The 25530-nt window shown below is 39.6% G+C and overlaps 1 protein-coding gene across 2 annotated transcripts in view; it reads left to right on the top strand.

Moving 5' to 3' along the window:
• The window catches only part of ipo11 (importin 11), a 147901-nt gene that overhangs the window by 18861 nt on the left and 103510 nt on the right, over positions 1-25530 (top strand). For both annotated transcript variants that reach the window (XM_038703094.1, XM_038703095.1), the window contains exons 6-13: positions 6448-6580; positions 6870-6928; positions 11999-12047; positions 17565-17635; positions 17820-18012; positions 20019-20171; positions 20835-20878; positions 25304-25394. In XM_038703094.1, coding sequence (XP_038559022.1) covers positions 6448-6580; positions 6870-6928; positions 11999-12047; positions 17565-17635; positions 17820-18012; positions 20019-20171; positions 20835-20878; positions 25304-25394 — 793 coding nt within the window. The remainder of the gene's footprint in view (positions 1-6447; positions 6581-6869; positions 6929-11998; positions 12048-17564; positions 17636-17819; positions 18013-20018; positions 20172-20834; positions 20879-25303; positions 25395-25530) is intronic.

Here is a 25530-nt window from a genome sequence, read left to right as displayed (position 1 = left end):
TGCTACTTTAGGATAAATGCTTTGGTGTTCAAGTTTAGAATTGTTTAGATTGTGACATTGTCAGTTCATAGTTCCTATAAATGTTACCATTTATGTTTAAATCAATGATTTTAAGATTTTTTTATTTATTTGCTGAAGGAGAAGAGTTGTTTTGTAATGGGTTGAACTTGTTGAACATTGCTTGCCACTTATTCACAGAAATGTATTGAAAACATTGGACAGACAAGTATCTCTTAAAGAGGTCATATTATGCTTTTGGCTTTTCCCTCTCCTTTATTGAGTTAAATATTTGTGCATGTAATAGGTTTGCAGGGTGAAAAGGCCCAAAGTCCACCCCAAAGCGAGTTCCCATCTCCCACAGAAAACACTGCTCTGTACTGCCTGAAAACTGCTCGTTTGTAGTCCCGTTTTTTCTTCCACTTTGCTGTGACATCAGCAAAATGCGCATCATAATGCTCATCTAGCAATCAGTGCAACACGCCCTCAAAAACACCGGTGGAAAAACACACTGAGCTGCAGCACACAGTGAAAAGACATCCGCCTGATGCCTCTCCTCTCCATTCAAAACATTAGCTACCATCCAGGTAGTCAGTGGACATAACGTTGTTATGTATGTATGTTGTTATGTAGAGACAGTGGTTCTCAAACTTTTTCATGTCAAGGACCAAACTGACACAAATTAGACTACGTACACCAATTTGATTTTGTCCCAGGATCATCCATCTGTTAGGATTCTGGCTTTTAGATTAAATAGATAGTGTATAAAGTCCATTACCAAAATAGTCATGCATTCAGACACCATGTTACTTATGGATGGGATTATAGTGATAATAAATGATTTCCCCTTTTGCTGGGGAGCCCCTGGAACCCACTGAAGGACCCTGGGGGTCCCCAGACCCCACTTTGAGAACCACTGATATAGAGACAGTTCACAGTTAAAACTTTATGGATGAAAGATAAATTTGTAATAAATTAATAAATCCCCACACTGAAACTCTTGCTGTAGTCTATGTTGCTAAGCTGGTAAGAGGAATCTCAATGCGTCATAACTGACGCTGTCAGACAGCGTGACAAAGCGTAAGGATTTTACACTAAAGGTACCCTTCAGCGTCCGTATGAAACGCCCCTGTTTGCTATGTTGCAGCAACACAAGGGAGGCTAAACCTACCTGTTAGCACATCGGTCATGGAACGACCTAGGAACTGCGCATGTGCAACTCCCAACAAAGATCTTGTAGAGGTGAGATGCATCACTCCATAGCTAAAACGAAGCGATCAACACAGAGTGAAAAGAGGAGCTGCAGCAATGTGCAGTATTACAAAAAAATATGGTGTTTTTTAAATAAGATTTTGAACCTGAAAATGAGCTTAATATGACCTCTTTAACAAGGATCAAGTATCTCTAACGCTCACTTGTTTAGCCTCTATATTTACAGTTTTTCCCCCCCTCCTCACTCTATTTAGTGTGGACATTTGTACATGAGTGCTGTTACGTGTGTGTGGGTGTTTGAGTGGGCCTTCTTGTGCTCGATGAGTGCGTGCACTTCTCTCTAGTCTTTCGTCCCAGCTGAAAGAACTGGTAGACCATGTTGACTACATCATGGGAGATGATGCACTGACAGCTATACATTAACTAGCTTGTTGTTTTACTAGTTGAGGCTTAGACTGTGACATCAACTAATTTGTCAGAAATGAAGCCAAAGATATAGTGAGAGAAAAAAGGGAAAGCGTGGGTGATGAAGAGGCAGGGTGTGGGTCTGTAGGAGAAGAAGTGATTGAAATAACCAAGTGCTGCTGGTGACAGGAGGAGGGATCACATAAGAAGTAGTTAAGGAGTAATGAAGAAAATGGTGTAAAGATAAAGTTGGGGTATTCAAGGAGAAGGAGGAGGGAACTGGGACACTATTGAAGTGTTTTTTGCCTCCCAACCTTTAGAACTATGCATTAGTAAAAGCATGGATGTTTTGAAAGAAGTGGATGCTCAGTGTCTGCTGCCTTTTTATCTGTAAAAAAACAGACAACTTTTTTCTGTTGTTCTCCTCACTCCCCTATATAGCATGTGGCTTACATGGGACCGCATTGTTTTAACAAAGACAGTTATAGTAATAATACAGAATTTATTTTCTCTGAAAAGCCTATATTTTATTTAATGCAAATTGTTTTAAATAAAATGTGCTTCACATGTTGTTCAGACTGAGTAGCCACATTTTAAAATACTTCTTACAAGAGCATTTAATTTAAAACCTTGTTGTGTAGCGGTAAAGATCCCATTGTTGTAAAAACACTACATTGAAATTATGTTGAGTATGTTTGCTTTTTGTGACTCTCAAAGATGCAATAAGTTAAGAGAGGAACGGGGCAGGTGGTTACCAGCGTCTGGCTTTGTGCTTTTGAATAGCAAGAGGAGGGCCAATATCCCACAGGACGGGTATTCATAAACAGATTGTCAAAAGAAATGAGCTGCACTTTTCCTGGATGGCTTAGGTTTGTGAGTTCCTCCTGCTGGAATAGAGAATCAGCCTGCAGATTGTTTGCTTTTATTGAAATTTGCTTCTCTGTTGTGTCTGTCTGCAGTTGTGAAAAGGAGCAGACATATGCATGCACACAGATACACACAGGTCTAGAACAGCTTTCCAAGGCATGCACTTGCGCGCACACAGACTCTGCACCACATGGGTGGGAAATAATTCATTTTCAGAATCATTGGAATTCTCTCTTGAATAATTCAGCAGCAATTTGCCAAACTCATTAATTGGAATTCAGATCACTGGCAACCAGCTAAATAACCAACTGCTTTACTGGCTGACGTCTTTAAAAGTATAACTGTGGAGCCTTAATTGAGATACTCTTGGTGGAATGAGCCTGTCAGTCCACTGCAACTGCCGTTGCACGTAATGGAGATGTAATCTGTTGTCGGGGGACTCCAGTAGTTTTTGGTTATGGTTTTTCAGGAATGGCAAGCTGTGTCTATAGCTCTTAGTGAGGGGCTGACAAAACTGAACGCTCCACCACAGAAAACCTGATTACATCACCTCCAGTATCCGTAGAAGTTTAGGATGCAAACACACCTTAGTTAGTCCCACAGCATTTGGAAAACATTGTAAACTGACCACCACTGTATCATTCGTAGACTTTTGGACTGGCTTTTGGCCAAATATAATGCAATTAAAATCACCTAAGAGCCTATAGAAAAGTGTTAAAACACATTCTCACACATCAGTTGACTGCATGGAAACAGAACACCAAGAGTGAGGAAGTCAAAGTAAGAAATTGAGATTGTTTCCTAACATTGATTCATTACTTTCAGATTCCATGCGTGGATTAGTTTGGGATCTGAGGAATGGAAAGTGCCAAGCTCTAGAGAAATCTCTCCAAAGAAGAAACTTGCCAGCCTTGCAGTTTCCTTTTGAGAATCTGTCAAAGCCTATGCTGTGCTGTCAATGTAGGGATTTCTCTTTCAGAAGGCGTCACCAGCCCAATCACTGCTTCTCAGATCTTTACCACTTTACAGTTCAATGGTAACCCCCCACCCCCTTACTGAGTTGTTCAGTTCCTTTATTTGAAATGTGGTATTATCATTGAAATTTTCACAGACTATTTTTCATGTAGGCCCCAATCAAGTATGGAAAATGTATTTCTTTAAACATTATGCTTTACAGTGTGAGAATATCAGAGTGTAGTTTACATTTACTCATTTTGCAGACGCTTTTATCCAAAGCGACTTAATTTGAGGAACAACATACAAGCATCAACAGAGCATCAAATACAGATCTACAACTGAAAATGCATACTAGTAAGAGCAGCAATAAATACTAGTAAGAGCTCATAGTACATATCACATCAATGGGGTAAATACCTAGGGAAGGAAGTAAGAGTTAACAAAAAAAGTACAATCAATACAAGATAATTGTAAGGGGATAGAAGAAGAAGAGCACAGGAAGTGCATGTTAGAGGTTAGGAGTTAGAGGTGTTATAAAAGGAAATGTTCTCGGAAGAGATGAGTTTTCAAGAGCTTCTTGAAGTTAGAGAGGGACGCCCCTGCTTTGATGGCGTGTGGTAGCTCGTTCCACCATCATAATGTCACAGATGAGAACAGCTGGGACTGGAGTGTAGCGGCCAAGAAGGAACGTAAGTTTGTATTATGGAGTTTAGGTAGATGGGTGCAGACCCAGTAGTCACTCTGTATGCAAGCATTAGTGACTTGAATTTGATTCTGGAGGCCACAGGGAGCCAGTGGAGGTCACTGAGTAATGGAGTGACATGAGTCCTTTTGGGCTGATCAAAAACCAGACGCGCTGGTGCGTTCTGAACCATTTGTAAGGGTTTCACCGCACAAGCTGGAAGATTTGCTAGGAGGGCATTGCGATAGTCGAGGCGAGCAATAACCATGGCCTGTACCAGAAGCTGGGTGGCATATTGAGTGAGGCAGGGCCTGATTTTCCTTATGTTGTATAGAGCAAAGTGGCATGACTGAGAGACAGCAGCAACATGGTCTGAAAGGGCTGGTTGGAGTGATGGTTGAGGAGTCAATTTGTAGTTTGATGTTATGGTGGATAGATTGCTTGGCTGAAATGACCAAGAGTTCAGTCTTAAAGAGGTTTAGTTGAAGGTGGCAAGCCTTCATCCATGCAGATATGTCCGAGAGACAGTCCGTGATCCGCGCTGAGACGGTGGGATAGGTAGAGTTACGTATCGTCTGCGTAGCAGTGGTAAGAGAAGCCGTGCGAGCGAATGAAAGCGTTAAGCCTCACAATGACTAAATTTTCAGCCACTATGCTTGAATAGTTACTTTTCCCGCCAAAAGATTTCCTGATATTGAATTGTGACGATATTTTTCGTCATGTAAAAAGCGAGACTTGCGCAAATTACTTTTTTCAGATGCTGTGAAGCCGCTCATTAATTTTCTCACACAGTGAAATACAAATGTATTATAACTGATAGAGTTAGATAAAGATAGACTCAACTCCGCCCGGCTGATTGACACTAGCATACACCCTAATAACAATCACCTGGACTTTTGCAACATAAACATCTAAAAACCGAAGCATAACCTTCCTCTGTCTGGAAATGTGAGCTGCACTTTATGATATTACAGGAGAAAAGTTGTTCTACAGGAGAAATATCTGATAGCAGCACAGCATGACTGAGATCTGCACTAACTTAGATTCTGTTACAGTTCGGCTATAGATTTTGAATAGTCACTTGTGTTTCTCTTTATCTATCTCTCTATCTCTATCCATCTAGGCTGAACGATTTTGGAAAATAATCTAATTGCAATTTTTTTTTTTACCAGTATTTCGATTCAATATGCGATTTTAAGCTCTTTACGTTCTGTATTATTCAAAATGGACAAGCAGTAAATCAGTGTATACACAATATTAGATAGATAGAACTACACTATTCTTTCTTGTGTTATGATGAATTAGGTAGAATTATTATTATGAGCAATGGTGGAGAAGGTATATCAAATTATAATATGAGAAAGATAATTTGAGTCAAGTCATGGCATTAAATAATATGATATAATATCATCAGGTCGGCTACCTACAGACCACAAGAAAAACTAACGTTAACTCACCACAGTGTTATGCTGTAAACGCTCAATACAAAACCCACAGTTCAATCACCAATTAATGCGTCCTTATCTCAGTTCAAATCTCCTAGGAGTCCATCTTTCTGTATCCCAGTAAGTAAACAACAAATGCTCAGTTTGAGGTTCAGTTCAAAAGTTGGCTAACAAAAATAAAACCAAGTGTCGCCTCTCGTGTTTAACAGACAAGCTTAGTAATTCTCCGACAACACTGGAGTTCACTGCCCCTGCAGCCACCGATGCTGGTGAGCAGCGCACTGGCTGTAATAAGGCTGTAACTCGGGACAGACAGGGACTCTTTCGGACTTGTGAGTTTGGTTTGAAACGCTGTATCACAGATATTTCCTGAGCTGCCTGGTGGCTGTGTGTGTGACGCAGGCACCGATCGCCACATTACGCTTACCTTACTACACGTGTCTTTCTGTTGTGCATTTTTCCTGTCCGTCAAAGCCGCGGATGGCCCGACGATTTCACCCACCACCAAGTTACCTGCGGGTGGCGGCTGCTACTTTCATTCCCTGTGTGACACTAAAGTTTATGTAGTGTCAGCTTCTGTCAAACTTAAGGCCATTGTACAACAAGAAGGCAAGGTACAGCGTAAAGTGCAGACGAAGCATCAACTTTGTCTGTGTAATCGCAGCCTTTGCGATTAGAAATCTCGTTTTATTACATTGCGATAATATCGCAAATGCAACTGATCGTTCAGCCCTACTATCTATTGATTGATCTGTCGATATATTGATCTGTACATATGTAGATATATATCTGTGACACGAGATGCCTGTTTTTTAAAATCTGATCACTGATCCAGAAAAATCTTATTGTGATTGACTGTACTGTTGATGTGTATGTTGACAGCTGGCGTCGGGTATCTACAGCTTTGCATGCTCCCTGTGGAGTCATCACACCGACTGCTTCCTCCAGCAGATCTACGCCAGAGATGAGGCAACAGCGCTCAGCTCACTGGAGAGGACGCTGCTCTCCCTTAAAGGTAACGACATTTGCACACACACTCACTCCAATGCATTCTCATGCAAAGCGGTGTCGTGGTGGAATGCAAATCATGGCTTTAAATAACTGACTGCAAATTGCATAAAATTATCTTCATCACGATTCCACATATGGACAAAAACTTAATTTAGCAGGCAAGTTGTGAATTTCTGGAAATATTCACTTGTGCTTCTACTTTGTGAAACACCAATTAAGTGGAGTTCATGTTATAGTAAATTGCAATTAGTGACAATCCTGCATACTGATTTTCTTTTATCTGCCCCTCTCAGTGCTTCGCAAGTTGACAGTCCATGGATTCCAAGAGCCACAGCAGAATATGGAAGTGATGGTGAGTGGCTACTATAGAACCTCATTTTTTTTGGAAAAGCTGATATTTTTGCTGTTAGTGTTTTGAGTGTAAAATTACTCCAATCCCAGTGTGCAAAAATGTGGATGACTGCGAAGATTGAAAGTGCCTTAAGCCTTGTCTCGGTTCAAAGAGTCAAGAGTTCTGTATGAGCTCTTCTCCCACTCTCAGTGTGAGGAAAGTCCAACTCCACGAAACTGTTAATTCAATTTAGTCTAAATCTCTGTGGTAAAAAAATAAATAAATCTTTCTCACCATGTGTCTGGATAGGGTTTTGGTTCCCCTATGGCTCAGAGTTAATTGAAACATTTGCACAAATTGTCCTAGTCCTTTGAACTCTGGCTGCAGATTCTGACTACTTCCTATTTTACCAATCAAGACTTGGTGAAAGAATAGCAGTCAGTGGTTTTAGTGAATAATGGTTAAAAAAAGGGAGACTTTTAAAATGAGATTTCAACAACTTTTATAAAAAAGTACCTTTTACTTTTATATTTTACACAAAAGAAACATACCCTTGGGTTGGGTAGTGAAAATAGGTAGCACTATCCCACCTGTGGCAATACAATCCGTACCAGCAGTGGTGTGTCGTGAGCACAGCCTAAAATAAAGGCAAATGCTTGGATTCACTTGGGATTCAATTATCTACCAGGATAGAAGCTTGAGACGAAACCTGTTTATCCTTTAGGGGCACTACTTTCAACAGGAATGGTTTTCTTATGTTATCAGTCTGCTGAAATATGAAACATAACAGGCAGTTATGCTTACTGCTCTTGATTGATTGAATGATTGATTGATGTCACTGTCAACTGACATACAATATATGCAAATAAAAAGACTGTATTCTCCAAAGATTCCCATCTGTAACTAACAGACCGAAAGCCATTAGTAGAAGGGTGTTAGTGGGAGTTTTTTCCCCGCTTGTGTCAGAAATGTCATTAGTGCTGAAATAGGCACTTAAGTAATTGATTAGTATTGGAAAAATAATTGGTGACAGAATAACTATCATTACCAAACACATTGTTACGACTAAAAAAACAGGATTTTCTTGCTTTGGTCACTTTCATATCATTATAAACAGAATAGTTTTTATTTACAAACAAACAAAATATACAATTGCAATCAATCACGGTGGCAGCATTGCTTGGTATAATTTATTTAATTTCTGACATTTATAGACTGAATTGATCATTTTATGACAGAAATAATGCAGTTTACTGTTCTCTATTATTCCTCTAATGAGACAGCTTTTACCCTGCAGGCTGGAGGTTGTATAATGGTTGAAATAGTCACATTAAAAGTGGGCACATTAAAAGTGGGCAGACTTAATGGTTTGGAGTTAATGTTTCATATTTAGACATACATGATGTTATTCTGTCAGACTCACTACTTCCTACTTTAGCTTGTTGATAACATTTTATTAATAAGCTGATGGTACACTACTATATATAATATACTTACTTTGAACCTAGCTTCTCTTCCAACATTCAGGTCATGGCTATGCCTCATACTCTTCTAATATCAAATAATGTTTCTTGTTTTGTACTTAATATTGGAGGTTTGACCTTGACAGTGCTGAGTTATGTCTGTGCAGTGTTTGACAGATAAAGTTTTTCCACATTCACCTGCTTAAAGTTTCTCAGCTTAAATCTGAGTTTAATGCGTATATGTTCGAGCAGGGTTTTGTGACATCACAGCTAGCCGGTCATTGTCAAATATACTTAAATCCAGTGCCCATACACTGAGAATGGACATTTAAGGATTTGTCTCTGGCAGTAAAACCTTTGAAATGCATGCATGAAATTAATTTTATGCTTTTTGCATATTAATAGATTCTGGATTTTTCAATTAGAGAGGAGGAGTAAGTAATTTTTTGACATTTTAAAAAGGCAATTAAATGTTTTTGTGGAAAAACCATAGCAGACAGAAATTGTGTCTTGAAAACATATCTGTAACTGGGCTTTCAGACAAAAAGCGAAGCGAGCGTTCGTGGCGGTGAGTTTACATTCAAAGTCAATGCAAAGACGCGTAGAGCCGCGATTTCCTGTCATGCGGCGCCAAGCGACGCGAAGGGGGCGGTGCTGGCAAAGGCAACGCGAATGCCTTCGCGTGAGTTGAAAATTTCTAACTCGAGCGAATATTTGCGGGTTGTAATCGCCTTCTCGCGTTGTGTGTGTGAACACTTGCAGTGAATGTACTCACGCGAAGAAAGGAGGATTAAATTTGCGTTTGGTCTGCCATAAGGCATCTTTAAGATTTATTTCACTGCTTAAAACAGCGGCTGGTGTAATCTTATAACAAAACTAAGATTGTAGCTTTCTCATTTGGCTGCTGTTGTATAGAAATAAATAAGCAATGTCAAGCCATCATTTTACTCCTCTATCTCAGACTGATATCAAAATTTACTGTACTTCCTTTGTTTCTCATATTTTCCTCCTGACATTCATTTTTGTTCTTGTTGTCTCTATACATTTTTGCATCAGGAGCATTTGCTTCAGTGGAAATATTTTTATATATATTTACAAGATATGCTTTGCCTCTGTAATGCATAGAGTGAATGTAAGCATTATTCTATGGACGTTTGTATGTTATCATAAATAGTGTTCAGATTTCATCCTAGATGCATAAAGTTTCATGACTTGCAACAAATTAAACAGGAAAAAAAAAAGAATTGTTAATAGGAACAGGTGAGGTACGTCAGACTGGTACAATGTAATAAAAATTAATTGCCATTATTAATTAATCATTAATAATAATGAACCCTTTCCTGAAAATGAAATGTGATTATTCAATCTGGTAATGGAAATTCTCCTTCAGATCTTTTTGACTGTTGTTTACTACTTTCAGGGATTTCTTTTCAGTTTAAATGTTTGCCGACCATTTTTCATACATTTCCTGTGATGGCTCTTTTTATCTGACTTATTGATTAGGACATCACGGTTGTGCTCTTCCTTTAGTGATAGGTGTGATGCTGAAAACCCTGTGGAATCATATTACATTTTTTCTGTCTAGAGGTTGCTTACCGAAGACATAATTTAGCAACCCGCTAAAGAACTGAATGAACCAACCAACCTGAAAGAGTAACTATGTTTGATGTGTAGCTCAGAGGCTGGCAGCACAGAAGGCCTGAACTTTAATGGTGAATCTTCATAATAAGCCTGTCCCATCTGCTAATTATGCACAATTTACAATAGCAAGCTTGCTGTGAATAGGCTTGTGCTTTTGTTAACCACTTAATTTGTTGTTTTTATGTACTACGACTCTAAACTCAATATTTGGCCTCTATTGAGCACTGATGGAACATGCAAATCATTTTGGAAGCAAGGTTATAACCGTTTACGAACACTAAAAAAATAACAAACTATGTGCGGAAAAAACATTTTTGTTAACTGAAATAAAAATGATGCTTTACAAGTAAATGTCACAAACTGTAACTGAAACTGTATTGTCTATTTGCAAAACTAACTAAAGTTAACTAAATTTCAGGAATGGCTAATTGGAGTAAATGGCTTGAGTTTTCATTTTTGTTAATTAATTTCATAGCACCTACATCATAAGCCTGGTATTTTGGGTGGATATGAAATCTATCTTCCAGTTTCTTAGCTGTGCCAGTTTTTAGTCCACGCCCCTCGCCTGGCATCATGGTGGCAAAAATCTGCAATATTATTACTACTTACTATATTATTACAACAGAAGACTAGTTTATTATTCGGTCTCTGCTTATAGTAAACCTTCCAGTGCCTTCACACTCTAATTTTTTTTTCTAATCACCGGCGTGGCAGCAATGCTACAGAACAGCAGTGAATTGGAAAACACTGCCACTAAGAGCATTGTCAGTTTTCACACAGACTGCCATAATGAGGAATCTTAAAACTTACTTCTTTTATTTTGTCTAACAGACACTACAGGAGGGAGGCTAGAATAGACATGTCAGTAGATCTTTATTATGGGGAACTTTTTTTTTTGTGGATATGTTTCTTGCTACTCAGTATGTGGATAACTTTGCAATATCCAGAGTCAACAAGCATCTTTGTGCCACTCTTAAAGAAAATTGTAGATTTAAAAAGGCATATTCTGTTGAGCCATCGCAATAAAAAATCTAGGATAACCATCTTATGTATGTGTGTGTGTGTGTGTGTGTATATATATATATATATATATATATATATATATAAATGTCAGCTAAAACCAAATTTTAGTCTTAGCCACCCATTGCTCTTCCCTGAGATTTTCTCAGATGAACTCAGTTGTTCTGTTGACACTCCCATCTTCCTTTTACAAACTACCACCACTCTGTCTCCATTTTTCCATCTTTTACTTGCCATCTTATTCAATTCTGCTGACATTAATTTACTCTGCACTTTATCCTTGTGTATTCTTCTCAGGCAGTGCCATGAGCCTCACTTCTTTTCCTCTTCAGTTGTCAAATCTTTTTCATCATGACTGATTGAGCGGAACACTTAAAAAAAATAAGAAGAGAAAACTTCTTTCGAATTTTCTGCGTACTCTATTTATGTATTTTTCTCCTTTCATTTCATCCACTTTGCCTCCCCCTCTTTTTCCAAATCCCACCATTAGCTTAACAAATGCCTGCTGTGAACTTTGTTCTCAATCATCTCCCACCCTCTCTCTCCTCTTGTGACCCCCTCTTTCTTCGCCAACTCTGTTAGGAGCTACAGTTGCTCGCTGGGCTGTGTTGGCTGAATGTGTGATTAATGACACTGCCATTGACCTCATGGCTGAACATTAATGCAGAACTAAACAGATTGCATCTCCATCTATCATCTAATTTCCCATGCTAAACGGTGTCTACACCAAGCTACAGAAAATTGATTCTCTTTCATACTGTGTAGCTGGCACTTTTATTTATCCTCCTGAGTACAGAGGCACGTGTGCCCACGCACACATACACAACACACACACATACTGAAGTTATTCCCTAATAATATATCTGCTTCTGGGCAATAAGGATGAAGCAATCATGAGTGATTCAACTGCAGAAATGTCAAAGAGATTAAACTTTATCTCACCCTCTCTTCATCTCCTTCTTTTCAGGGTTTCCTGAATGCAGTGTTTGAAAGGCTAAAACAGTTCTTGGAGTGCTGTGAGTACTTGTCTCTTTCTCTGTCCTGAATCTCTGATCTTAGGCTCCTTCCTTCAGTACATACGCTCACATTACTGGTGCTTGATCTAATATATGCTGAAGGCACCAACTTAAAAGTCTAATATACTGTGTATGTCACCCGAAGCCTAGGTCTTATAATAGCATTGCATAATGTAGGTGTCAAATTAATTTATTAAGAGCTTAATTATTAAGAGTTTCTATTCTAAAGAGAAGTACAACTTATGGTCACTAAATGTTAAATCTGGGGAGAGCAGGTTAAAGACACCATGAAATGTATCTTCCTGGAACATCTTTGATGGTGACTTCATCCTGCGCTATAAGCAGTAAAACTGTCAGAAAGCGATTAAGTAATCTCACCCTTCTGTCCCTCCTAATAAATAAAACATGTTTGTCTCCTTCACTAATATTTCCTTGGTTAGGTGTAAACCCTTGCTGTGTTTTGTCACCACATCCTTCTTTATCGGGAAGTACCCCATACTTAAACACACTAAAGATGTTGAATTCAGACGTCTTGTTTTTTTTTTTACTCAAAAAAGTTAGAGGCCATTTAATGGTGTCTTTAATTAACTTTTTACAGTGCTGTTTATGGAGCATGAATGCCATGTTACTGTGCAAGTAATGGATGTGTCCTTTCTTAATATGAACAAATGACAGGGAGACGGGGAGAATTGGAATCTAACCATGCTGTATTTTACTTGCTCTGTGCTAATTACTCATAAATAGTAGGTATTAGCCCTCTTAGACCAAATAGTTCCAGGTACTAAATTGCCACAGGAACCAGGCTAGGACACTAAACCACCACATCTAAAGAACTGGGAGGATTAGAGAAATTATAATGATGGTGAATTTAGAAAAAGTCCTTCTGTTGTGTGATTCTGATGTGGATGTAATGAACGAATGAAAAGGATACTTGGAAAGAAGAGACCTCTCTCCAGAGTACATGATCTGAGTGTCACTAACTTCTGCTTTAGTATGGAACCGTGATGAAACAAACGGCAAATTTTTATTTCTCTCATTCTCTCGCCAGCTCTTTTGACTGCCCCCTCTCTCTTGTTCACTCATGCGAAGATAAATTTAGTCCCTTTTTTCTTAAGGTTGAAACTGGGGATAGGTCACAATTTTTGTTAAATTATAAAGAAATAGTTTATGCGGCTAGCCTCTTTCTTTGAAAATTTTTTTTTTTCTTTTGTTGTATTTAGGGCCCGAGCATGAATCGTGCGAGGTCTCTTTTATGGGTTTCGCGCATGGGCGTGGCAAAATGGCTCGCTAGCGCCGCCTACAGAGCAGCCCCCGGAAGTTTCACCTATCTGTACAAAATTTCTGTGGTACGTGTATCATGTCCAGACGTACAAAAAAGCCTCTTGGAGCCATTGGCTAAACCCAAAAGGAAGTTGGCCATTTAGGATTTAATGGTCATTTTTGGCGATTTACACACTTGGTACTTTAACAAGCTCCTCCTAGGAAATTAGTCCAATCGACTTAAAATTTTCGCTGTGCAGTCTAAACCCACTGACAATTAAAATTTGCACAAACTGTTATTACCAGTCGACCTGTTTGCCCATGGGGTGCTGTCAAAAATCAATGATTTGCCAAGAAACAGGGAGTTGTTATAACTTCAGTATACATGCTCACATCCGCACCAAATTTTACACGTATAATAAGAGTCGCGCCCTGAACACATCTATATGCCAATATTCACTCAAAGTCATAGCGCCACCTGCTGGCAACAGGAAATGACAGGTTTTACGCTGTAATGTACTACTCCTAGCAGGTTGGACATATCAACTGTCCCAGAAAGCCCTTAACACATTGATGCCATGTTGTAAAAGTTGTGAGTTTGCAGTTAATGGCATGGGGGTGGAGGTGAATGTGGAAATTCCACGCTTCGCCATGACACAGGAAGTTGTTGTAACTCGACTGTACATGCTCAGATCTCTACCGAATTTTACACGTTTATTAAGAGTCCCGCCTGAACACATGTACATGGCGACATTCACCCACAGTCATAGCGCCGCCTCTTGGCAACAGGAAGTGACCTTCAACGAAGCAGCCCCTACGGCAACGTTTCACGTTCTACGAAATTTCTGTGGCACATGTATTATGTCCAGATGTACAAAAAAGACTCTTGGAGCGATGCCCTTAACCCAAAAAGAAGTTGGCCGTTTTGAATTCTAATAATTTCTGGGTTTTTTACACACTCCGTACTTCAGATTTTCCCTGTCTACTGTAAAGCCATTAAAAGTTGTACAAACGGTGAGTTTTTGTGGAACGGCGTGCCCGAGCGTGGCATCCAAAATCATTAATTCGCCATGAAACAGGAAGTTGTTGTACCTTGACTGTATATGCGCAGATCTGTAACCAAACGTGATATTATTTCAGTCCCGGCCTAAACACATCTCACATGCCAATATTCAGTCATAGCACCAAGTGCTATGTAGCCATGAAGGGGACACAGGAAGTGATGATTAACACCTTTGTGCAGCGTTGGAAGCGCATGGCAAATTCACAGCCACACCGGCAGAGCGCCAAAATCCAAAAATGCGGCCCCCTCACACATCGACGCGCTACATGTGCGAGGGCCTGCCCAACGCTGCTTGCAGCTTTAATTTTGGTTGAAATGCTCATCCCCAAGTAGATGATAAAATTCCTTAAGTTCTTAGTTCTCTGGGAAAGCTCCTGCGGTGGAAACACCCGATGAGTGACACCCTTCAGTGGCAGCCACATTCACTCACTTTTCACTGTCTGATCTCGCTATCAGTGGTCCTTTCTTCTTTTCCGTAGAAGTTTGCCATGAGACACACAGTGAGTGAGAGATCTCAGACACAACTCCATGAGCTGCCATTGCGGTCAAAATATCATCTGAGATATCAGCCGCAACTGTCCCTTCCAATATTTACTCTGCTGATGGCAATGGAGACAGGGTCAGAATCCTGCTGGTACTTGGGCCGGGCAGATAGGGGGAAACTTTAAGGCACCGCACAGACGGGCTGGGGAGAAATATCAGCTCTTTACAGCCTGATAAGGTCAGCTATATAAACTGGTGTTTTTGGGGCAGTCATGGTCCTTTCAGATGTCTGGCTCTTCCTGTTGGATGTTTGTCCTCCAACTGAGGTCACCTATCTATTTCTGTCAGTCACTACATTGTTGAAACCTATTTGCCAGGCTATGTATCTGTCAGTAATAATGAATACCCTTTAGTTTCAGAGTTCTTCCTTTCTTTTCACTCTTTGTTTTCTTTATCTGTCTTTGTTTATGGATTTTATAAGCAGGTTTTGATGGTTTAGATCTTTGACCTCAGTGACTTTGACTATACAAAACTTTCTGCTTACATTACCAGCCGTCGCACACCTGCAAACAAGGGAACAGTGGCATGGACACAAAGTCGATAAAATTCAATGATGTTTTGATCTACGTGATCCCTGATCTGTACAAAATCTGACAGAAGCAAGACAAAGCAATCTTTGAGGCACTTAGCCTTTTTAATCAATCTAGTGTCATTTTAAATTACTAGTTGCTGATGGAAATGAACGGTTGTATGTGGGGAGAGGAAACGATGACCCTGGCTTGTTCACAAATGATTGGAGGAATGCCAGAGACCGTTATGGTCTCTGCCTATTTTGTCAATGAGGTTGTCAAAGGAAGTAAACTCCATGGGACATCTTTATTGGCTCTAGCATCATGAGTTGTTTTATTGAGCCAAAATTTACATCAGAGTTCTTTTATTACTGTGCTTTATTATATAACACCAACGCTTGTAATGGGCCCACGGTACTCTCACAAGGCAGCAAGATGAAGTAGGCATTTGACCTTAAAGAAAGCGGGAACAATTTTGTGTACTTACTCAGGCCAAGATAATTGTATCTCTGCCCGGTTGTTGACCATCTTTTTCTTTCCCTTACTGTCCTTCTGTAATCTTGCTCCTACTCATTCATGCCATTCAAGTGTTTTTTTACCCTTTTACATAAGGTTAATCATGACACCAGTTAAGATAGATTCTTATCTAATGTTCCATGTCCTATGTGACGGACCCCCGTCACTACGGTTGAGTATGCGCTGTGACTGCCATACCAACGTTGGCTTTGCGGTCAAGTTGCATGTTTGGTACCCCGTAGACCCGGGTTCGATGATCCGGGTGGGGTGACTGCTCTCGTCTTTCCGTCACATATGGTGTCAGAAGTGGGATGGCTTGCTGTGAAATTGGCGGCGGCGTATCCAGTGTGTGATGCGTATGAGGGACCCCCAGGGTTGGTGGACCCCTGTGTGTGAGCGACCCCAGGTAAAGCACTAGTGGGTGGGGGTACCCTGAGATGGGAGAAGTACAATTGACGGGAGTTGTGACGGACGCCTGTATGCGTGATTTAATTTGAACTTAAGGAGACGAAAATTTAGAATTTCAAAACCTCATGCTCCCGTTCTGCCACACACAAATCCTCAGATTTGATTAATCAGCCCTGATCTTTTGTCTTTTGAAAATAAAGTGTTGCTATGGAGCTAAACACTCTATCAAGGCATAATGTCTTTATGTTGATATTGGGGCATGTATTCATTACTACTGAAGGAATAGTTGTACAGTTTTTATGTTCTAGTAATGCCACTGTCAGATCTGTCTGTTAAAGCGAATAGTTAGAGCGAATCACCGTATTTCCCAAAATATCAAATGTGACATGCATAGACATGAATTAAGATTTATTTTATATGAAAGTTAGAGCAGTATATCACAATATTATTATAATTATTATAACTCTATTAAATCACTTTATTGTAGGACTGGGTGATATAGCCAAAAATGTTATCACGATAAAAACATTTCATACCATTCGATATTGATAATTATCACGATAAATGTCAAATCGTTATTTCTTTCAAGTTTAAAGGCTGATTTTTGATCCTGAGTGAAAATTGAAGAATGGTTTACTGTGTGGTTAAACTTTTATTTACAGTCATAAACACTTCACAAATTTGAGGTAGAACATTCAAAACAATTATGATAAAATCTTTTTTTTAACAAATATGATGAGTAAATAGTTTTTCAGTCCCTTTTCCTCAACAAAATAAATATATTAATAGAAAAATTAAGTGCTAATTTGTTCATTATTCAAATTAATTAAATAAAAATTTTATGACGATATATTGAACATGTTGTTAAATTATTATAATAATAATAATAATAATAATCTTTATTTGTAGAGCACTTTTCAAAAACAAGTTACAAAGTGCTTTAACAAGTGTAAAGACAATAATACCCCAAAAACAATAATACAGAAACAATACAAGATAATACAATTTTGTAATATTGTTATTGAGGAAAATTATATTGCGATAATTATCAGTATTGTTTTATTGCCCAGCCCTACTTTATTGACTGGTTTACGTACTTAAATAACTATGGAATATATTTATATTGCCAAATGATGATAACTGCGTGAGGATGCTAAATTGTATTAAGGATACTGTTGCTGTTAAGTAATAATACTCTGTGGTTGTTTTGCGTTTCAGGTCGGCAGGTTGGTCCAGACAGCACATGCAGAGAAAAGCTGGAGAAGACGATCATACTGTACACTAAAGTTGTGAGTTGACTTAATAATATTTGATGATAAACAACAATTGTCTTTTTCATTATTAATGAATATGATATATATTGCATCAAGGACTTTGCAGACCAATTAACATTTTTTCTTTCTCACTTTTTCTTTTCCTATGTCTTCTTCTACTACTACTCTTCTTCTACTTTTTCCCCTCCCTTCCGCGTAGTTGTTAGATTTCCTGGAGTACCATCCATGTGCATTTATACCCCTAATCCAGCGATCCCTGGAATTTGCCGTCAGCTACGTGTTCACACCTGCGGGGGAGGGAGTGACCTTTGAGCGCTTCATTGTTCAGTGCATGAACCTCATCAAGATGATTGTAAAGAACGACGCCTACAAACCTGCCAAAAACATTGATGGTAGGATTTGAGGGCTTTGGGCAAGAGGAGCAGAAACAGTGGTGAAGCTAATAAGCAAGTAAACAGAAATGGTAGACACGTGCTGAGAAGTGCAGACATGGATGAGGACAAAGAAGATTCAAATGAAAGCTAGACAAATCAGAATTTTTGGTATATGATTGGGAGGCCAACAGAAAACGCCACTAGCTCTTCAAAGCTGATCACTGACAGTGTTTTGAAAAGCACAAGGCTCTAATACCTTCAGCGTCACCATACCTCACCATGGCTCATGTTTATTTCAAGCTGTCAGAGGCCTCCAGTGCTTCATTAGCTGTGGAGCGCAGCACTCTTTGTTATGTCAGCTAGTACGGTGTTGATGTGCCTTCATTGAAGATCCTTCTCTTAAGAAATCGTTAGTTGACAGAGAGCGGAGCCACGCTTTTGTGGTTGTTGTACCAATGCCTTGGTTTTATTTGATTTTATTGAGTGTCCGACTTCAGATTTGCTTCCCTTTTCCTATTTCCAAACAGGAAAACAAAGTGTTTTCAGTAGGAGCGTTTCATAGCTTAAGGGAAAATTGAGCCTTGACTGACACAGCTCAACTCAGAGAAAGCATCTGACTTAATTATTAGGCCCATGCTGTCAGTCAGACAGAAGACCCATACTGAGAGGATTAGAACAGAGCCCTTAGTACTGCACCAGTAGGGACAAGGGGGTCAGGGGCCACAGGTAAAGTGGAGGTTTGAAAGTGAACTGACTGGCAAGCTGTCAGGTGCAGTATTGGTTTGGTTGTGGAAGAAGAGTTAGATTCAGTCACATCTGAACTAAAATGGAAGATGAGCAGCAGAGCAGAGATATGTTTTCACTGCAAACTATAATAAGATGTATGCATTTAAAGTTAGCATGAAGGAACCAAGGATTGTTTTTTTTTGTCATCAACTATTTCTGTGAATTCCACCATAAATGAAATTTAAAGCTGTGAAGTTCAAACAGAGGATAGTAGATAGAGGCTAACTTCCGGTTTAGCCCTCCGCTAACGTGAAGGGGGGTAAAATTGTAAATGACTCTTAAAATGTTATTGACCAAATGGATCAGGTAGATTCTAAAAGTGAAACGAGTCATTTCGCTCGGGTTGTGACAGTCTCAAATCTGTTGATCCACTGTGTTACAGCCGCCGGTTTGGGGCTAGTAAAATTTACTTCAAAGCACGGGGCACTTCTTGTTGGCTTGGAGGCATTGTGAGGCTACCCAGCCGACCAGTCACAGTTTTAACGGTCCGTGTTACCTCGAAATGTTGGGTGATGTCTGCAATGAAACATTGGGATGGACGATGTCATCGGGTGCGTGGGAGGCAGCAGTCGTCTTATGTGTGCATGTGTTCACTCGGTAAAAAAAATTGGTAGACTATTAACTTACATTACAAGTCGCGGTGGATATTTTATACACAGACCAGGTAAAGCAGCAGTGAACACAGAGTGCAGATGTTGGACATAAATAAGCCGACGTGCGGCTCACCTGCCATGATAACGGATCGCGGGTCGAAATATAAGGAAATACGATGAATTGTCAGTATTTTAGGCGACTTTATAAAACCTACTGCTTATGGAGAAAATGGAGCAGACGGGGGAGAGAGACAGAGAGAGGCGGGGCAAGCCGGGGTCTTTACCTGAGGTGTAGGTGTGTTGTGAGTGTGTCAGTGTGGGGAGAAGAGAATTCCGAGGCAGGTGAAAAACATACTTAAAAACAATAATAAGAATGTTCGTGGTCAACCTGCTTTCACAGGGTGGTATAATGTGAACATTTGTGATTTTGCGGGAGGGGTTACATTTTTGAAGAGGTGCACATCAGGCCACAGCATAGACGACGGCGTAGGGTACGGGGCTATGCAGAGGCTACGCCGTCGATTTGATGCAGAAGTATAAATTACACGTTAGACTGTTTGACAGATTAGTGGATAATAAAACATCTCTTTTCTTCTTTCTTTCTTTTTTCTCTCTTTTCCTCTCCCTCCTCCTTCCCTCCCCCAGACAGTAAACCAGAGAGTCTGGAGGCTCACAAGATCAAGACAGCATTCTTCACACACCCAACACTGACGGAGATTGGGCGCCGGCTCGTCTCACACTACTTCCTTCTCACAGAGGAAGAGCTGGCAATGTGGGAAGAGGACCCTGAGAGCTTTGGTAATAGCACATCCCCATACATAGGCTGAATCCAAATGTCCAGACTTATCTGGACCTGCAGACTGGCTGAGGTAACAGGCATGTTGGTGAAGTCCTGAACAGCGAGGTTTAGCCACTACAATTCATGAATCAGCAATGTCGATTTAGGGTGCAAGCTTCACCAGAATGTATCGTTTATTGAATCGATGTAGTGTTAATGCTGTTTTCAAGGTTAGGCATCGAGTACATAAATAATAGCCCTAATAATGATTTGAATTGTGATTTGTTTGTTATAGTCTGCACAGTCAAACAACTTTACACAGCTACATGTTTTATACAATGCTAATGTGGATGCCCATTGGAAAAGTGCAAATTAAAATAGATTAGAGGGAGCGAGAACTTGGTTCTAGCTATGGCAGCGATTGAGATGTCAGTAAGAGATTTGATTTTCCTTGCAGCCCAGTGCCCTCTCAGACTTTGATGCAATGACACTGACAACTCAGACACAACACTTTATAAAGCCAAGACCAAGGGCCCAATGCATTAGTGTTAATATTTTAATTCAGTTCTACAGTCAGACAGGAATATAATAGTTCAGGATTTCAGTGTTCAGGAGTTCCTTCTTGTAGTCATTCTTACATAGACACCCACTCATAGCTCTCACACTCTTCTTTTCTCTTCCAGCTGTTGAAGAAACAGGTGGTGACTCTTGGAAATACAGTCTGCGGGTAAGTACACACACACACACACTAAAAAATTTCACATTAATTAAACTCGAACAGAGAGTGCTCCTCCATGTTTTAGAGGCAGCAGGATTTCAAGTACTTCTGGGTTTGTTGATGATGGTTGTAGACACAGTCCTCAGCTGGCACCCCTAGCTTGACAGCATCTAGGAACAGTAAGAAGAGGAATGTTGCTAAAAAGAAACTTGATCTGTTCCCTGTGTTTCAAGCCAGACACCATTTGTCAAATGTCTAGTTTGCCAAGATTAAAGTTTACGTTTTCTGCAAGGCAAAAAAACAAAACGCAGTGCTGAAGTTCAATTTTGAAACTAGAAAAATGTAGATTAAACGAACCATAAAAATAAGTTGTTAATGGAACTGCTGTAATATTACTTGTCAAATATTTGTTAGTATAGTTGTGATGATACACTTAGCTCATGAGACAAGACAATATTTTAAATCTGTTTTTAAGAAATCTTCAATGACAAAATATTTAACTGAAAGTCACAAAATGCGTAACAATGCAGGTGCATTTTGAAATATTGCTTACAATGTCTGAAATGAACTTTTCTTCAAGTATTCTTTTGTCTGCCACTAAGATATTTTCATCATATCAGCCACTTGGAAATGTATGCACTAAATGAATAAAATGCACTAAATTCCGCCACAGATATTCCCTGGTGTGCGTGTTGTGTGTGACACAGGCACTTGTGCCGATCGCCATAATACGCTGCAATCTTCCATGCTAATTTTTCCCTCACACTCTGTCATGCTAATAAGGTGAGACAGTTCCTAACATGAGATCTCGTCACGCTCCTATTGTTAAGTGTGTGCCATTTAAAAAAAACAAAAACAAAAAAAGACAATCAAAAGCAGTGTTTTATGTGGTGGCCCTGAGAAGTTTGTCTAGATTAAACAGTTTGTGGTACCCAGGTCTTTAGATCCTGTCTCTGTGGTCTATTTAGTTTGCAGTGGCTTATCTTCAGCTGTTGAGCTGTGAGTCATGACATAATCTCTTATCCAGTGTCTTATTTTTTTCTGTCTATCCGTCATTTATTTCCCCTTCTCATCTCACTGTTTAACCCCGTTGTACTTAGTTTCTTCACTTCAGATGTCAAAATTCTGCTTTGTCAAAAGCTCTGCTTTTTCTGTGAAGTTCAGTGAAGCATTTATTTATCGAACCTCAAGGTCTTGTTTTAAATGCTCTTATTAATTTAAAGCACTCTGCAGCAGAAAGAAAGTATCCTTGCAGTCTGAGAGTTTTTAAGAATAACAGTTTTTAAGTTTTCTCACTTACTGCATCAGTATTCATTTTTGATAGTGTTTTTTTAAAATACATAAACTGATAAACACTTTTAAAGCTGGTGAAAGTAATCATAATGTAGAAATGATCGCATTCCCTGAGACTTGAAGTTACACGTCCACATCTCAGCGAATCTACGCAGAGAAGGTTTAACTGAAGAGTTTTTAGAGGCTTATTTTAACTTGTATTTAGTACTGACATAGCATCTCAATACAGACATGTTCCTGCCTCTATATGTACAGGTGCTGGTCATATAATTTTATATCATCAAAAAGTTTATTTATTTCAGTAATTCCATTGAAAAAGTGAAACTTGTATAATGTATACATTCATTCCACACAGATTGATATATGTCAAGTATTCATTCTTTTTAATTTCGAAGATTATAACTGACAACTAATGAAAACCCCCAAATCAGTATCTCACAAAATTAGAATATTGTGAAAAGGTTCAATATTGAAGACACCTGGTGCCACACTCTAATCAGCTAATTAACTCAAAACACCTGCAAAGGCCTTTAAATGGTCTCTCAGTCTAGTTCTGTAGGTTACACAATCATGGGGAAGACTGCTGACTTGACAGCTGTCCAAAAGACGACCATTGACACCTTGCACAAGGAGGGCAAGACACAAAAGGTAATTGCTAAAGAGGCTGGCTGTTCACAGAGCTCTGTGTCCAAGCACATTAATAGAGAGGCGAAGGGAAGGAAAAGATGTGGTAGAAAAAAGTGTACAAGCAATAGGGATAACCGCACCCTGGAGAGGATTGTGAAACAAAACCCATTCAAAAATGTGGGGGAGATTCACAAAGAGTGGACTGCAGCTGGAGTCAGTGCTTCAAGAACCACCACGCACAGACGTATGCAAGACTTGGGTTTCAGCTGTCGCATTCCTTGTGTCAAGCCACTCTTGAACAAGACACAGCGTCAGAAGCGTCTCGCCTGGGCTAAAGACAAAAAGGACTGGACTGCTGCTGAGTGGTCCAAAGTTATGTTCTCTGATGAAAGTAAATTTTGCATTTCCTTTGGAAGTCAAGGTCCCAGAGTCTGGAGGAAGAGAGGAGAGGCACAGAATCCACGTTGCTTGAAGTCCAGTGTAAAGTTTCCACAGTCAGTGATGGTTTGGGGTGCCATGTCATCTGCTGGTGTTGGTCCACTGTGTTTTCTGAGGTCCAAGGTCAACGCAGCCGTCTACCAGGAAGTTTTAGAGCACTTCATGCTTCCTGCTGCTGACCAACTTTATGGAGATGCAGATTTCATTTTCCAACAGGACTTGGCACCTGCACACAGTGCAAAGCTACCAGTACCTGGTTTAAGGACCATGGTATCCCTGTTCTTAATTGGCCAGCAATCTCGCCTGACCTTAACCCTATAGAAAATCTATGAGGTATTGTGAAGAGGAAGATGCGATACGCCAGACCCAACAATGCAAAAGAGCTGAAGGCCACTATCAGATCAACCTGGGCTCTCATAACACCTGAGCAGTGCCACAGACTGATCGACTCCATGCCACGCCGCATTGCTGCAGTAATTCAGGCAAAAGTTGGAGCCCCAACTAAGTATTGAGTGCTGTACATGCTCGTACTTTTCAGTTGGCAAACATTTCTAAAAATCCTTTTTTTGTATTGGTCTTAAGTAATATTCTAATTTTCAGGGGTTACTGAATTTGGGATTTTCATTAGTTGTCAATTAAGAGTAAACAAGTGTGCAGAGGAAGCATCAACTTGGCATATTACACTTTACCTTGACTTGTTGTGTAATGTCCTTAGGCTTGACAGAAGCTGACACTACAGAAACTTTAGTGTCACAATGGGAATGAAAGTAGCACCCACCACCAGCGGGTAACTTGGTGGTGGTGGGTGAAATTGTCGGGCAATACACTGCTTTGACGTACAGGAAAAAACAGAAAGACACGTGTACTAAGGTAAGCGTATTGTGGTGATCAGCGCCTATGTCACACACACAGCCACCAGTCAGCTCAGGAAATATGTAATGGCGTTTGAAACCAAACTCACAAGTCCGAAAGAGTCCCAGTCTGTCCTGAGTTACAGCCAGTTCGCTCGGAGGCTGCAGGGAAACTCCGGTGTTGTCGGAGAATTACTAAGCTTGTCTTTTAAACATTTAAACACTTTTCGTTGGCCAACTTTTGATTTTTTTTCCTTACTGGGATATAAAAAGATGGACCCCTAGGATATTTGACCTGAGATATAAGGACTCATTAATTGGTGTCTGAACTGTGGGCTTTGTATTGAGCGCTTACTGTAGCCTATAACACTGTAGTGAGTTAAATTGTTCTTGTTTTCTGTAGGTAGGCCTAACTGATGATATTATAGTATTTAATGCCATGACTTGACTCTCAAATTATCTTTCTCATATATTATATTTCTTCTACACCATTGCTCAAAATAATAATTCATGCAATTCACACATCACCTAATTTCATCATAACACAGGCCTGACCCACAAGAAAGGAACAGTGTATGTTTAATCTATCTAATATTGAGTTGGTCATACTATAAACTGATTGCTAGACAGTTTTGAATAATACAGAAGGTAAAGTGCTTAAATTTTAATCACATATTAAATTGCAATATTTATTAAAAAAATCACAATTAGATTAATTTCCAAAATCGTTCAGCCCTACTCAGGATTGTTCATGAATCAAATGTCAATTCCTTCCATGGTCACCAATTCTAATGACTGACTGCAGATGACATTCCCTTATCAATTCTACCGCCTGTCTATATTTTCAGCTGAACAAGGGGTTTGTGCTGGACTGGCTATTTAGAAGTGTTATTAAACCTCTGACCTCGTGCCAGAGCACAAAAGTTATACTACATGCTGTGAAATGTCACACATATGTGTGCATATACTGAAGCACCTTTTTTTATATTAAAATTTATTTTGTGTCTAAAATCAATTAACAACTGAAGATTTTTGTTTGCGTCACTTGTTCATGTGATATTCATTCTCACTCCAACAAAACCAGAGCTGGCTGCTAAGAAAGAGGAGTGCTGTGATACAGGGAGAAATACAAACAAATGAATGTTTGTAGTGACTTCCTCATACAGTCATCTATTGTGCCAATTAACAGTCTTCCTTCTTGTCTCCTCTGCTTTCTCTCTTTTAGCCTTGTACAGAAGTATTGTTCTTGGACATCTTCCACAACTACAGCCAGACACTGACACCGGTGCTGCTGGATATGGTTCAGAATCTCCAAGGTCAGTTAAATGTCAATTCAAATATTATTAGATGCCAGAAGTACAGTCTGCTCTCTTTTCAACAAACCTTTTAATATTCTTTCAAGGAAGGAAGGAAAACTCTTTAAAATTGAACACATTAATAACCTTCATTAAG

Source organism: Micropterus salmoides, unplaced genomic scaffold, assembly GCF_014851395.1.
Source record: "Micropterus salmoides isolate LMB-PRFRI ecotype aquatic unplaced genomic scaffold, ASM1485139v1 Ms_hic_scaffold_7, whole genome shotgun sequence".
NCBI classification, from domain to species: Eukaryota; Metazoa; Chordata; class Actinopteri; order Centrarchiformes; family Centrarchidae; genus Micropterus; species Micropterus salmoides.
Note: the sequence above shows the minus strand (reverse complement) of the source record. Positions and strands in the feature narration are given on the sequence as shown.